The 15,639-nt window shown below is 35.2% G+C and overlaps 2 protein-coding genes across 4 annotated transcripts; one reads left to right on the top strand and one right to left on the bottom strand.

Moving 5' to 3' along the window:
- The first annotated feature begins 739 nt into the window (after positions 1-739).
- Positions 740-9,663, top strand: LOC128240371 (uncharacterized). 3 transcript variants are annotated; one of them, XM_052957001.1, is made up of 2 exons: positions 740-865; positions 4,484-9,663. In XM_052957001.1, exon 2 carries the CDS (start codon positions 4,569-4,571, stop codon positions 5,862-5,864), a length of 1,296 nt encoding a protein of 431 aa, XP_052812961.1. In that variant the 5' UTR covers positions 740-865; positions 4,484-4,568; the 3' UTR covers positions 5,865-9,663. The 3 variants fall into 3 exon arrangements, with proteins under 3 accessions (XP_052812961.1, XP_052812960.1, XP_052812962.1); XM_052957000.1 differs by having other exon boundaries at positions 802-945; XM_052957002.1 differs by having other exon boundaries at positions 804-878.
- Positions 9,664-12,662: 2,999 nt separating this feature from the next.
- LOC128240375 (meiosis expressed gene 1 protein homolog) lies at positions 12,663-15,562 on the bottom strand. The gene is made up of 3 exons (XM_052957006.1): positions 15,474-15,562; positions 14,352-14,482; positions 12,663-13,676 (listed from the first exon to the last, which is right to left on the bottom strand). The coding sequence occupies exons 2-3, from the start codon at positions 14,478-14,480 to the stop codon at positions 13,548-13,550; spliced, it is 258 nt and encodes an 85-aa protein (XP_052812966.1). The 5' UTR covers positions 14,481-14,482; positions 15,474-15,562; the 3' UTR covers positions 12,663-13,547.
- Positions 15,563-15,639: the final 77 nt, after the last annotated feature.

The raw sequence follows: 15,639 nt of genomic DNA, 5'->3' as shown, positions 1-15,639 counted from the left end.
AGCGGGTAAACTGTGAGATCATTGGGATCAATGAAATCATTATGTCACGTGATGGAATGATGTGCTTTGAGTGGATAGTTATTCTTTGTTTACGTTTCGCTGTTCATTCATTTTTGGGCGCAGGGATACTAATTTAATACTATTTTATTTGAGTTCAACAAATTAAATAGATATTGCGTTATGATTGCTTCTTGCTTTGTCAAATCTAGATCGGTTATTGGAAACATAGCTTGCAATTTATATAGTCCGCACTTTCTCAAACTATATTTTTGGTGGTAAAGGGGCAGACGACACTTGTTACTATTAATAGGCATTTTATGTTGTGAGTGACGAGTTTGTGGCTACACTGAACAGGGTTGAAAACAACCCTGTTAAAAAACTAGTAGTTTTTCCTGTTGTATTCTTAATATTGTTGTGCGATTTGCCAATAAACTCTGAAACTATGACAAATAAAGAAATTTCTAGCGACGCTAATTATTGGCTTGTTATTAGCGAGAATTTGAGTAATGTCTCCCGATTGGTGTCTTGGTTGCTGTGCCATATAAATTCAGTATCGAACAATACACTTGACGAGGTACTAAGTATACCATTTATCACCACGTTAACTGATGATTACCATATGACCAATTGATTTCTTGACGGTTACGAATTGACTAACAAAATGGTTACGAAATAACCAAGATTCAGCGGTTACGAAATGAAAAGGTTACGAAATGACCAGATCCCCTTCTTTTCGGGACTGGTACGGAGAATTCCGTTGATATCCGGTCCGGCATGTCTTTTATACCCAACCAGCAAAAACTGTTTACTTCTACCTCTGGGAGTAGGATTTGTTATAATTTCCAGCTTCTACTTCGTTGCCTGGGTATAAGAGCAAAGTAGTCTTTTTCAGTGGATTTAATGCTTAATTTTTAGCAAAGTGCATAGTGCTTTTGCAAATACATGGTAAAATATGAAAATAACCTTTTAATCATCTCGGTATTGCAAAATTTGTCGTTAAACTGTTGACTGCTGCGTTAACTGAAATACTGAAAGGTTTTTGCTTTTGTGAACTAGTGAGTGAATTTATGAATGAAAATGACAGTTAATTGCACAACATGTTAGTAAATTTAAAGTTAGAGGGTTGATTAATACTACTACTATGAATAATAATCATGTTAATAATGATAATAATGCGAACAGCAATTTATAATAATGCGAACAGCAATTTATAATAGTTATTTTCTGAAATAGTTAAAGGGTTCATTCCAGTAAGCGATTTTCATGGTTTCTTGCTAAAAATCATGGAATTCACATTGAAAAATACATATATGTGAGATATTCTCACACTCACTAGCAGCTTGTGAATTTTGTGCCTTTGAGCTTTTATTGTTTATAAAATTTCATCATTGTGGGTTTATGGATTACGCCTATTGATATGGCATCGCTGTCAACTACTGTACCTTATCAAATTATTGATATTGTCATGAATTAAATAACTGTTAAGCATTGTTTTATCACTGCATTATCCATTTCTTAAACTTCTATAAAGAAATGCTGAAATTCACATTCTCTCACCAATTTTGGACAAATAGGAGCAATTCTCTTATGGAAAATCTGACATAGAAGTTGCCCTAAATTGTGTTATTATAAGGTTATTCCCCTACAGAAAAGGACTTTAGGAACTTGATGTGAAAATGGGCAAGTCCAACTGGTTAGGATCATACAATGGTTTATAAATAATTCAAACCTTCTGATTAATTAATTCCTGTGCTGGCTTCTGTGAGTGAAACAACTTCATAATACAAGATGTAATATATTAATAATCCCTTAAAGGGGTTAAACACTATTTGTCTTAGCAGTAAATATACATGTTAATTTCCTAGGGCTTTATACCGAACTATCTATATTTAATATAGATATAAAGTATGGCATAAACTGTGAACCTGAGAGTAATAATAGAAAAATGCCTCCTTAACAAAAGAAGCCATGAAAGTAAGCTCCATGCTCCTTACTGCATATCAAAGTATTATGATTGGACTGGTTTGAAATGGAAATCTAGGGATATTGATAAGGGAAAATATTATAATAATAATGTCTATGGATGTTAGAAATATTTGAATTTTTGTTAATTAATCATTGATTGAACGATAATTGTTTAAATCATCATTTTAAGTGCAAATTATTTGGCAAAGTAGCCAAGAGGAAAATCTTATATATATCCATTTGAAAATTGTGTGCATTTCTTTAGACCTTGCGGTCAAGGATAACCCATGAAAGTGCAAGCACTTATTTCCAACAGGGTCCTTTGTTGAAGGGACAGCACGCGGGAAAAACAGTGGTGGGATACAAGGAAGTACGGGTGTAATACCCTAGCTCTTTTTCGAAGAAACCCATTGGTTCTTTTAGGTGCTTGGTGTAAAGCACCTATACAAAGTACAAATTTCCTGGGTTCAACCAGTACTGAGAACACCACTTTTCCAAGCACTACCCTTTAAATGGCGAGCTCCAAGCTAGGGAGCTTCTTGTACCAATATTTTTCTTTCGGGATGACACCGCTAGGGATCGAACCCACGACCTCCTGCTCTGTAAGCGGGTGCCTTTACCACTAGGCCATGGAGACGTTTGAAAGTTAGCCCCGGCATGTTACACAAGCATCAAATACTTATCTAAATACCATTCATTAATACATGAAATACCTATAAACATTACTGAGTAAAATAACGATTGAATAAGTGTTTTCAGATGCATTACCAGGAATACTACTTTTGGTCCAAAAGCATGACAGAGTCCCTTTAAAGCTAATACAGCTTTAAATATAGCCACTTTTTTAAGTTTGTCTTAGCATGGTTGAATTGTATGTGGGTAAGAACTAGCCACAATAATGCGAGTTAAGGGATTTTTTTTAACATTTTGGATATTCATTATGTTCCCTTGTCGTATTGTAGAGACATCAAAACAAAAATCACAGCTTTTATTTTATTTGGACTAGGGTAAGAACCAGCCACCATGGTTAGCTCAGTTGGTAAGAGCGCCGTGCTATTGTTCTGGTGGTCGTGTGTTCAACCCCCACACTGGGCTTTCTTTCTTCTGGGGTTTACTTTATGGTAATGCCTAGAGCATGAAGAGGGTTGGTCTTGGCTGATTGCAGAAGGAATTAAGGCCAAATTAAAGGGTTATGAAGTCCAAACCATTTTGACTCTTCCTCGCTCATAACGCTCTTGTTGAGTCTTAATACAAATACTCTTTAAATCTCAACACATTCTGACTACATGTCTCAACAACAAGATCGTTTGCAATTGATTTCGCTGATAATTGGTTGCTTAATGTCTGAATCAATAGTTGCTATGTGGTTGTGTATTTTAAAATAGAAAAAAAGGGTAGAGCAACATTAATGATATTAATATTATTTTATAAAAACCTATTTCAAGCTTAAAAACTCAAGCTTATCTTTTGAAAAATTATGCTTACAAGTAACAAAAAACATCATAAGGGTTTGCTTTCATCTCATTCTTCATCCATTGAAAAGTTCGCCTATTATCATTTAAATGCAGCGTTTTTTTCACTTCTAACACTTCATTTCAATTGTGACTGCTATTTTATTTCGCAAATTATTTCAATGATTTCAATATCACTTGACACAAATTCTTCCCACATCTGAAGTGTTTATGATCATGTTTCCAGGGCTTCCATTAAGAATTTGTAACAACTTCCTGTCAATCACTTTTGGAAGTTTTATACTGAAATATATACATGAAAGTTTAAGTCTCCATAATACAATATCTTTTTCAACTATTTTTCAACAAATATATTAAAAATCAAATAATTTGCACTTAAACTTAAATTATTATAATTAATTTTACTTAAAAACACTTAAACTGATTGAAATTATGACTATAAAAGTAATATTGACAAAAGGTTTTGATATTTTGAACTTACAAGCTTTCGACTTTGGAAGTTTTTTTCAAAATTATGGAAGTTTTTGTACTTCCAAGGAAACAATTTTGGACATTTTAACCCATTTCTAGGGAGTAATATACTTCCAAACTTCCTTTAACGGAAGCCCTGATGCTTCTGTCCACAACCAACTCCTTTGCCATTTGTATAACTGGTAGTTTTAAAAAACAACTTGAAAAGTGATATTTTCCTATTTGCGCTTTCCGTGTCATTTTTTTCCCCTGTCTAGGGGGCCTAGTTTAAAACACTGATTTACCAAAAGTTCAATTTTAGATATACTTGCCCACAATATGTAATAAAAAAAATGGAAAATAAATCTGCTGTATTGTTACTCATGTACTAATGCAAAGATGCAAAATTGGGGGAGTTTGTTTATGCATAAACATGTTAAGGGAAATTACTTACTCAATTTGGATGCCAGATTATTGAAAGTATACATTTGGTTTGATTCCCAACACTACCATATTTCGTGTTACAAACTGCACATACAGATTGCATACATGTCAATATAAAAACATTATTTATGATTATGTTTGTCTGGTTTCAGGCAAGGAGCAGACTACATGCCAAGACCAACAGACGTGACGATGTGCTGGCAGCTGCCATTCTTTAAGTCTTAGAAAAGACAAAAAATGGGACGAAAGTTGCGATATCTTAACATGAAACAGAAGGTCCTTGCAATAGCTGCTCTAGGATTGCTAGTCACTTTTTTTGTGTTTGTAATTGAACAAAACCGTTTGCATGTGATATCAAAGGAGCTGAGGCGAAAGTATGGTAAAGAAAGCAGTGTAAGACATTGGATGGTGCAGAAATATACCGCCTGTAATGGATCTTTTCTCGGATTTGGACACCAGTTTGCCGTCTTGAGAAATGTAACCTTGCAGCCAAATAGTAGTAAATTTTACATTCCATGTGACGACAAGAGAAAATTAGATTATTCCTTTGATTATGGAAAAGAGGGCACACATTTGAATACATGGATGAACAATGTGGAGATCTACTCCAGGCAGCAGTATAGCAATTCAGTGCAAAAAAATGAAGTACAAAGTGTGATCCATCAAACTGTTAATGGTGTCCTGTCTGACATTGACTTGAAGGACAAGGTTGTGGTTGCTGTTCAGAGGTATGAATCTGCCAACCTGTATCACACCATGACAGACTGGTACAATGTGTTTCTAGTCGCAACTCTCTTGGATATTCCCTTGAAGAATGTGTCTGTTCTCCTGTCTGGAGGATACACTAAGGGACTTCTGGAGCACACCTGGAAATCTTTGTTCACCACTGTTTTCTATACAGACAGTCTCTCCCACCCATTAAAGCTACCCACCCTTGTGTGGAGTGTCTTAGGCTATGAAAGTCCAATTAACCACCATGGACTTGAAAACATGCCCTTTCTCAACGAATTTGTTAGATTCTTTCTGGGACAACATTCCATCACCTCAACCAAGTCATTAAACTGTGATAAAATTGTGATAGTTTTTATATGGCGCCGTGATTATGTTGCTCATAAAGGCAACCCCTCCGGGCTCATTTCACGAAAAATAAAAAATGAACAGGAGTTATTAGACTATTTCCGTAAACGCAACCCACATGCAGAAGTGTCAGGAATTCAACTTGACTTGTTAAGTTTTAAAGAGCAGCTACAAGTTATTTCAAATGCTGATGTGTTGATATCTATGCATGGTGCGGGCTTAACCCACACTCTTTTCCTACCGCCACATGCCGGAGTGATAGAGCTATTCACATTAACCTGGACTAAGTATTTTGGACTGGACCATTTTCGGACGATGGCACGCTGGAAGGACCTCCAATATCAGGCCTGGCAGAACCTCAATCCCACCAACAAGTTTCCCGGACACTATACATATGTCCCACCATCTAGTCTGTACCAGCTGTATGCGGGGATCATCAGTAAAATGTGTCCATGACTTACTACAGTCGGCTTTTTGAACTAGTTTATACATAACTGCTGTGTAAAGTCATTTCATCAAGCATTAAACCTACTCTCTCAGTGCTATATAAGAGGATAACTGTTTGTTTCAGTTTTCAAAAGCATTACCGTATTTCCCCGTCTATAAGGCGATCCGCTTATAAGACGACCCCCTAACTTTACCCATGAAATCTGGTGTTTTTGTCTAGACGGGGTCCATTTTTAAAGCAAATCCAACATTTCAATTTCTCCAAGTCTGAATGTTCAAGCTCAAGCTAAACAGTCAAATATATCAACTAAATTTGTTCATTTGCTGGAAGAAAATCGCTGAATTCTTGTCAACTGTTAGCTCTTTAATGTGGAGGTAGGTTAATAATAGAACAAGGTTACTCAGTTAAGGATTTATTTTACGTATCTTATTTTGTTAACTCAAAGGTTAATGCATATTTGTATTAAACTCAAATATTTTGGTCATGATTTGAAGGTTCACAGATGACAGTTATTGATTATTATTTTTCCAATCGTATGGTATGTTTAAGCAGCCTAGATGCAATCTTGGGAGTAAAATGGGATCATACGGTAAAGACTGACCCATTTAAATACAAACCATAGCCAGGCGCCTTTGATCTCTCGAAACTCGTGCTGTGACATCACAAATTGTACCGTTTGATCTGCAGCCGACAAACACAACACATTCCAATACATGTGTAAATAAGTTAAATTTTCGCAGGTGTTAGTTTGGATTGCAGTTGATGAGACTTAAATAAGGAGAAATAAATAATAACTATTGATGATTGCGGATAAATTAATGTAACAATTAATGAAGTGTGTATTGAAACATGCCAGTTAGTCTGCATGTTTACACGGTGAACAATATCCAAAATATTTTTATTATAAAGGCAGCAAAATGTGTCTCCTGTGATGAACAATGTGTTTGGCCGATAACAAGCGTTTGCCAATTGAAAGATATCCAGTGTTCATCGTAGCGAAACAAAGCAGATGGTCGTCTTAATCCGATGGGTGTGATCTTGTCACTTTTATTGGGGTGTCATCAACAGACATTAAATCAGACAGTCGAATACCGTATGTTGAATATTACTGATTCTGACTCAATTCTTTCTGAATTTCTTATAGCCTCGCTTATAAGATGGGCCCCCTACTTTAAGGTTAAAATCGGGACCCAATTTCCCTGTCTTATAGTCGGGGAAATACGGTATATTTCACTGAGCGAGCACAGAATTATATCTCACATGTGGTTTTGTCACAGCCATGAGTGAAATATTTACTGTTAGTGTTCACATGTGACAAGGTGAAATATATTGCAATTTTTATACAAAGCCAAGTTTAATAATGCCATGCTGCTGTTTGGAAAGGAAGTTAGCATATAGTGTTCTAGTCAGTCAGACAATAGAAATCAATCTTACAAATTTATTTTATTTTGCAGTTATTGTTAAGGGAAGATCAATTTGTACTGCCTAAAAAAGGTTTCAAATAGCAAGTTGTCTGCACTTCGAGAGGTTCGTTCCTAAATGCCATCCTTGTGTGCATAATTTAAAGTGATGATTTAATTGGTCAGTCAATGTCAAACCAATATAACTGTACATTTATGGAACCTTGCAGTGGTACACTTCTTAGTAGTTCATGGTGATAAGGCCTAAAAAAATACATTTTGATTGGTTTTTTTTTTATTGCTTTTCAATATGTAGTTTAAAGGGACTATACACCAGATTGGCACCAAAAAAGTTTTTTTTCTGTAACGAATCTCAGGACAATTATTTAATTTTTTTTTTACTCTATGATATCATAATTGTAAAAAAACAACACCAAAATGTAAAAAAAATAAAATGTGTCGGAGACGTGGTTCAAACTGGTGTCGTCAAAATTGCAGTCAAGCGTTGTATCCACTGTGCTATGAAGGCTTACACTAAACAGTTGGAATATTTAAGCTATATACCTAACTTGGTAATATCACGTGATAAGATCGACTAGCCAATCACGCATAAGGAATGAATTCTACTAGGTAGACATACCTAGTAATCTTTTTTAATGGAAAAATACCAAAAAACTGCGAAAAAATAAATTAATTGTAAACTATGTGGTACTTCAGTTAGTAAGTTTCAATGCATTGTACACATCGATACCAAGTTTATGTCAGTTTTCGACAATTTTCTTCTCTCTTTTTTTCGCTATTTCTCACACGGAGTGCAGCCCCTTTAAAACCTTGAATACTTTATACAGAATATTACTTTAACACCATTCTCCAATGCTGAAAATAACATTCAAAGATTATATAAAGCCTAATAAAAAAAATAAAAATAAATAAAAAGCCTACATACCCTACCTATTTTTGAAAATGATGTAACCCTAACCAAACAAAATTTTTTTTAGGCCTAAGTAAAAAAAAATATGCCAAATCGCTGATTATATGTAGTCTGTTTCCTTTGAAATGTGAAGTCCATCTACTGGCTTTCAATGTTGCAAAGGACATGAAACTCACTTGGTGGATAAGGCGAAGTTGAGGCCTCAATCAGTTACGTAACAAGTATCGTTGCGCTGTGTTAAAATCTGTAAGGGCTTCCTTAAAGAATTTCAAACTGGGATTATGAACTCCCTGTTCATCAATTTTGGAAGTTTTTCACTGAAATGTGGAAGTTTTAGTCTCCCTAATACAATATCTTTTTCCATTTTTTTTTTTCAACTAGTATGTTAAACATCAAGTAATTTGCAACTTTAACTTGCTAAATTTAAAGACTTATATTATAATAATTCAGTTTACTTCAACTGATTGAAATTGTAACCATAAAAGTAATATGGACAGGTTTTGATATTTTGAACAAGCTTTCTACTTTGGAAGTTTTCTTCAAAGTTTTTGTACTAACAAGGAATCAATTTTGGAAGTTTTAACCCATTTCTAGGGAGTAATATACTTCCAAACTTCCTTTAATGGAAGCCCTGGTTAAAATGATTTCATAAAACTAAATAGTGCATCATTAAAATGGCGTTTATTATGCCTTAGGTCTATGTATAGCGAAGTCAATTCATGTGTTAAACATACAAATAAATTACCAGACTTCTTCAAGAATGGCATCGGCTTATTCCAAGGGGAGATCACCTCGCCGATTCTTTTCAACCTTTCGTGAACGATATTGAGACAATGTTACATGAAAATATAAATTCTGGCTTAACATTAGACCAGTTGTCAATATTTATGTCCCCCCTTCGAAGAAGAGGGGTATATTGCTTTGCACAGGCTTGTCGGAATGTCGGTCGGTCGGTCCGTTGGTAGACCAAAGCTTGTCCGAGTGATAACTCAACAATGCCTGCACCCATGGCCCTCATTCTTGACTTGGAGGTTGGGCCTGACCAGTAGATGACCCCTATTGTTTTTGGGGGTCATCGGGCCGAAGGTCAAGGTCACAGTGACCTTGAATGGTAAAAGGTTGTCCGAGTGATAACTCGACAATGCCTGCACCCATGGCCCTCCAAACTTGACTTTCAGGTTGGGCCTGACCATTAGATGACCCCTATTGTTTTGGGGGGTCATTGGGCCAAAGGTCAAGGTCACAGTGACCTTGAATGGTAAAAGGTTGTCCATGTGATAACTCGACAATGCCTTCACCCATGGCACTCAAACTTGATTTTCAGGTTGGGCCTCTCCAGTAGATGACCCCTATTGATTTTAGGGGTCATTGGGCCAAAGGTCAAGGTCACAGTGACCTTGAATGGTAAAAGGTTGTCCGTGTGATTACTCAACAAAGCCTGCACCTATGGCTCTCAAACTTGACTTGAAGGTTGGGCCTGACCAGTAGATGACCCCTATTGTTTTTGGGGGTCATCGGGCCAAAGATCAAGGTCACAGTGGCCTTGAATGGTAAAAGGTTGTCCGAGTGATAACTCGACAATGCCTGCACCCATGGCCCTCAAACTTGACTTGGAGGTTGGGCCTGACCAGTAGATGGCCCCTATTGAATAGGGGTCATTGGGCCAAAGGTCAAGGTAACAGTGACTTTGAACGATAAAAGGTTGCCTGAGTGATAACTCAACAATGCCTGTGCCCATGGCCCTCAAACTTGACTTGGAGGTTGGGCCTGACCAGTAGATGACCCCTATTGGTTTAAGGGGTCAAATGTCAAGGTCACAGTGATCCTGGAAGTAAACTGGACAATTCCTGGACCTATGGTCATCAATCTTGACATGTAGGTTGGACCTGATCAGTAGATGACCCCTCTTGACTTTGGGGGTCATCGGGCCAAGGTCAAGGTCACAGTAACCATAAACGCAAAAAAATTAACAAATCTTCTCCCAGTGATATCTCAACAATGCCTGAATCTATGATCATCAAACTTGATATGTAAGTTGGGCCTGACCAGGAGATGACCCTTATTGATTTTAGGAGTCATTGGGTCAAAGGTCAGGTTCACAGTGACCTTGAATGCGAAAATGTTTCAAGTGATAATTGGACAATGCCTGCACCCATGACCCTCAAACTTGACTTGGAGTTGTGTCTGACCTGTAGATGACCCCTTATGATTTTAGGGGTCATTGGGTCAAAGGTCAAGGTTACAGTGACCTTGAACGAAAAAAACTTGTCTGTGTGATAACTTGTCAATGCCTGCACCCATGGCCCTCAAACTTAACTTTTAGATTTTTGGTGACCAGCTGATGACTCCTATGGAATTTGAGGTCATCGAGTCAAAGGTCATGGTCATAACACACTCTATCCTCAAACTTTGAATGGTCATAATCTTAAAACTGCCTCAACAGCATCCCATGTCAGCGACAAATCAGCTGTCATTTCGGTCCATGCATATTTCATTCAATTGTCCATATAATCCTGACAACATGGCGCTCAGGGGGGGCATAATGTTTGACAAACATCTCTTGTCTTAATAATGTTTGCAGAAGACTGTGTTCTTTTTAGCGAAACGGCCGAAGGACTACAAAATCACCTTAACATGTTGCAACGGTACTGTGAACGATGGAAACTTAAAGTAAACGTAGACAAAACTAAAGTAATGGTTTTTTGCAAGGGCGGTCAACTACGACAAACGGACGTTATCTCATATAACGGTATAAATATAGAGGTTGTGGACAGATATAATTACCTGGGATTCGTCATGAGCTCTGGAGAATCATTTCGTAAAGGAATTGACAATATAGCGAGTAGAACAATGAAATCAATTATGTCACTTCGAAATATGACAAATGATTTACACTTGCCATCAAATATACCGTTGATTTGTTTGATGCCTATGTTTCATCGATTTGTAATTACTGTGCTGAAATATTGGGGTTTTCAATGGCCGATAACTTAGAGCTCTAGACTACATAGGAATTTTTAAAAGAGAATGCTTAATGTAAAAATGTCTACAAATAATCTAGCATTATATGGTGAAACGGGACGTTTTCCACTTTTTGTAAATAGAAAAGTTAAGATTATATAATATTGGTTTTAAGTCATGAATTATTGCAGTACCACCTATATAGTGTACACTGTGTATAGCGCTTTATTACTTAAATGCAGTCAGGGCAAACGTAACTTGATCTCAAATGTAAAGGATATGTTACAATTTACAGGTTTTGGTGATGTGAGGGCATCGTCTGCAATGTCACTGTTTAATGCGCTAAAGACTAACATTGACATGTCTAGCTACTTGACATCAATTGATAATATCACACATAGACATGAAATATGTAAACTAAGATTGTCATCACATAGACTATTTGTGGAACAAGGACGGTACTCAAACATTGGACATAATGACATAGAAGATGAATTCCACTTCGTGTTTATTTGTCCTTCATATAGGGATTTATGGGAACATTATAATTATACATTATAAATATATTTTATTGGGGAAGACCAAGTATGTTTAAATTTGTATACCTCTTAAATACTACAAAAAAAAAAATATTACATAAATTATCTATTTATGTGATTAAAGCAAATAAAGTGAGAAATTCTTTAATCAACATTCCTGTGTGATATATATTGTATAGCTATGTATTTATGCACTCCCGTGATAATTGCGGTTTACCATTTTGTATGCTATGATCGTATTATTGTTATACATTCCATTTTCATGCATGTTTGTAATAATATTTTGTATGCGATAATAAGCTGTATATGCTTACATCGAAAATAAACCTTGTTATTATGAAGACTTGTATTAAAGTGATTTAACCAGTATTGTTTATCATCATAGAGTTATTAGTATTGTGTTTTGTGGTCCTGAATGTTGTGTTGCGCCTTGTGAAGTCCGAATCTGAAATCCTAATCTGCAAAAATCCACTCGTCTCAAAATACAACCTCCTGGATAAAAACTCAGTAGTCAGTACTAATAACCCTATTATATGACCCACTATTATTTAAGGATTGCATTTTACTCAATACTTATATTTACATTTCAAAAGAAATATTCACTGTGATTTAACATTAGCAGTACCTTCTGCAATTGAGTATTTGTTTTTAAAGAAGTGTTATAGACAAGATATCTTTGTATAAAAGATTAGCTGAATTTTTTACGTTGTATTTCATTGGTTAAATGACGTCGCTCGTCTCCAATTGGAGCGCAATATTGAAATATACAATGACGTAGTAATACCTTGAGTGTTATACAATATAAACGACAAGTTTTATCTACAGAAAGGACTAGGCTAATGTTAATATTTTCAAATAAACCACTAGAAAAAATGAAAAAGGCTCATTTATTTTACATACATGTATATTTGTTTAAAGGGATGACTTGTTTTTAAATAACTCCACAAAAATCAGGAATGCAAGATAACACATAAATTAATTTAACTTTTTTATTTGCACAAATTTTAAGTATATGTTCAAAACATAAGGCATAATTTTCCACCAAGAGGATATATCACAAACAAACGTGCCTGGTGCCATTTTAATGGCGTAATTAGAGTAAATCAGGCCAACAGTTATGAAATATGACAGCCGTGGAATGTGTGGGGAGAGCATCAGTATGCAGATATATTTATAAGCTCCATCATAGATAAAACACAAACAATAAATAAATACATCAGTGGCAGTACCAGTGAAAGTCGTTGGCCCAGCGCAACACTGACCTTCTTACTCCTTTTATTATATGGAGTTGCGTCCATCTTGCGTTAGGCCTTCGATATAGTCTGATTGTGAATGAATGGTAAAGTTAGTAAAGATGAAATATGTCAACATTTAAATACAATTCATTCTTTCATGTTTTTATTCTATCTACATGACCTATTATGATACACATTGTGTAAACTATTTCAATGGTCAGTTGTGATTTAAGTACATTTATTACTTGACTGCTCTATTTTGACAGCAAAATAACAACATTGTTAAATTGATAGAACTTATTCCTTGATACATTAATTTGCTGTTGCAAAAATATCACAAGTGCTCAAAAGTTTATAACAGAAAATGTGTTGGTACTTTCATATTGTTAAAATGGCAAGAGCATAATATTCTCCACAAAGCACATTTACAATGCATTAAACATACAAAATGAATTACAGAAGCCTTCACAGCTTATATGACCTGACTAAACATAACAGTTTGATTTCTTTATTTAATGCACATCAACTAATAATTATAAAATAACATGTGAAATTGATGTCTGATTTAATTCATTGAATGTTCATGGGAATTACTATTTCCTAAATGTGTGTTAGAATGTCCATATTAGTAAGCGTACAGTTTACACTTGGGTATATCTTTATCGAGCAGCTCCCTCTGTTTGTTATAATAATACCAGTAGCCGTCTTTGCGCTGTAGTTTCTTAACGTAACCGTTGTGTGGCCAACGTGTCACCTGTAAGACAAATACAACACATGAGGCAATAATCCATCAACAATTTGTTTGGCGTTACCTGACCGACTTTTTTCAAGCGACCCGAAACTTATTTGGCTTCTCCTGTGAACATTTTTGGCTTCTCCTGTGAACATTTTCTTTTTCATTTTCACTTAAGGACTTAAATATTACAGGATCAGGAAGTATTAAAAACCAATGTAAACCTCAGGTAATACAAAACAATTTTCTGCGTACTGACGTTTAATATTATATCACGAAGCTTTTGTGAAATATAATCAAGATTCTGTGTATTAGTATTTTGAAATCTGCTTTCTGAGACTGAGCTTTAAACACTGACTTAAGATTTTTGTGAATGTTGTTATACTAGTAGCTTAATCATCATTGATTATAGTGGGGTTCTTTAAATTGTGTGTATTCTAGAGATAGAAATTAGATATTTATTATGAATAATAATTGCCACTGGTCATCGCACTTTAGGAAGAGCACTTAAAACATGAAAACAAGTCATGTGTAAAGGGTCAATATTATAGTCATGGATTAGAATGATTGAATGGATCATAGGCCCAGATATAAGTGTGTAAGTTAAAATCAGTTGTTATTTTAAAGGCATGCTCTTGAAAGTTACAATGCTGTGGAAGTCACACTATGCATAAATTAAAAAAAGCATCTTTGTACCTCATCCTTTTTAATGTTTTTGTAGTCATGTTCATCCCGATATCCAGCAAGTTGAAAGCGCCACGCCTCTTCTGCCTCTGGGCTCCATTCCTTTGCCCTGGTCATAGCTGTTGGCTGAGTGGCGGCCATTACTAAATGGAATTTAATCAACATTTTATGTAAAATTCTGTATACTATACTTTATGCACTTCTAGCACAGAAGACAGAGCTTTGTGCATCTTGGGTAGATTCTAATTTATGGAAATAAACAACTATTTTTCTTTACTCATAAAGGCTCCCGTTGAAGGCGCACAATATAGGTTGATGAAAGAACATTTTTTTTGTTAAATGCATTATCATGTCAACTTATTCAAATCAGGCATGTAATTAAGTATGTGGGATAATTACGTAAAAATCAGTCCCTTATCTGGCCATCATTAGAACGATCTGCCAACATTCTGACCAGATACAGAAATGGTCATGCTGACTAGGAATACATTCCACAGTTAAAAAAAGGCAAAAATTGTATGTTTTTCATCTGTACTTTATTCATACGCATTTTTATACTTTGAGCATTAAAGTCCAATGAGTTAAACATGATAATGCATTATAATTAATGAATAGATTTTGGGATCCGTTTTTGTGCGGCTTTAAGTTTAAGCTGTGCTCTTATACTCAACACATCTTTTGCCTAAAACGCTGGACATATATGTAACAGGCAATTTTCATCTAGTCCATATAAACATATAAATCAAAATCTTTGATGAACTTTGTTTTGTTACTCTATGCATTAAGAGAAATATCATGAATGTCCAAATGTTAAGAAAGGTCCCTTAACACGCATTCTTTTGGCTAATTTTTCAGCTAAAACAGTTCTTAACCGGTAAGAAAACATTGAAAACAGTATAATCTTATTCAAATGAAACACCTGCGTTAAAATAATATACATAAAACTCTTTTGATAATTGAAATGGATAAACAGTTATATCTTGTTAAAAGTTGTTTGTTGAAAAAACGAAGTAAGGCACATAACTTCCTACTTGGAATATTAGCGTACCCAATTGAATGGTAATAATAAAGTAGATATTCATTATTATTAACCATTTATGTTAGTGGGTATTAATTTAAATGAATATTTTTTACCTTATTTATTCCGTTATTATCGCGTTTGGTGTTATTGTTTTCACTTTTCGTCACTTCCTGTGTTGTTTACTTTCGTTGCTATCAACGACGGTGTAATAAAATATCTTGTTGTAAAAATCGTTTGCGGCTGCATTACACTAAATTTTTGTGGGTAATATTGGGTGCG

Source organism: Mya arenaria, chromosome 7, assembly GCF_026914265.1.
Source record: "Mya arenaria isolate MELC-2E11 chromosome 7, ASM2691426v1".
NCBI lineage: Eukaryota > Metazoa > Mollusca > Bivalvia > Myida > Myidae > Mya > Mya arenaria.
The sequence above is the reverse complement of the archived record's forward strand: the minus strand, read 5'-3'. Positions and strand labels throughout refer to the sequence as shown.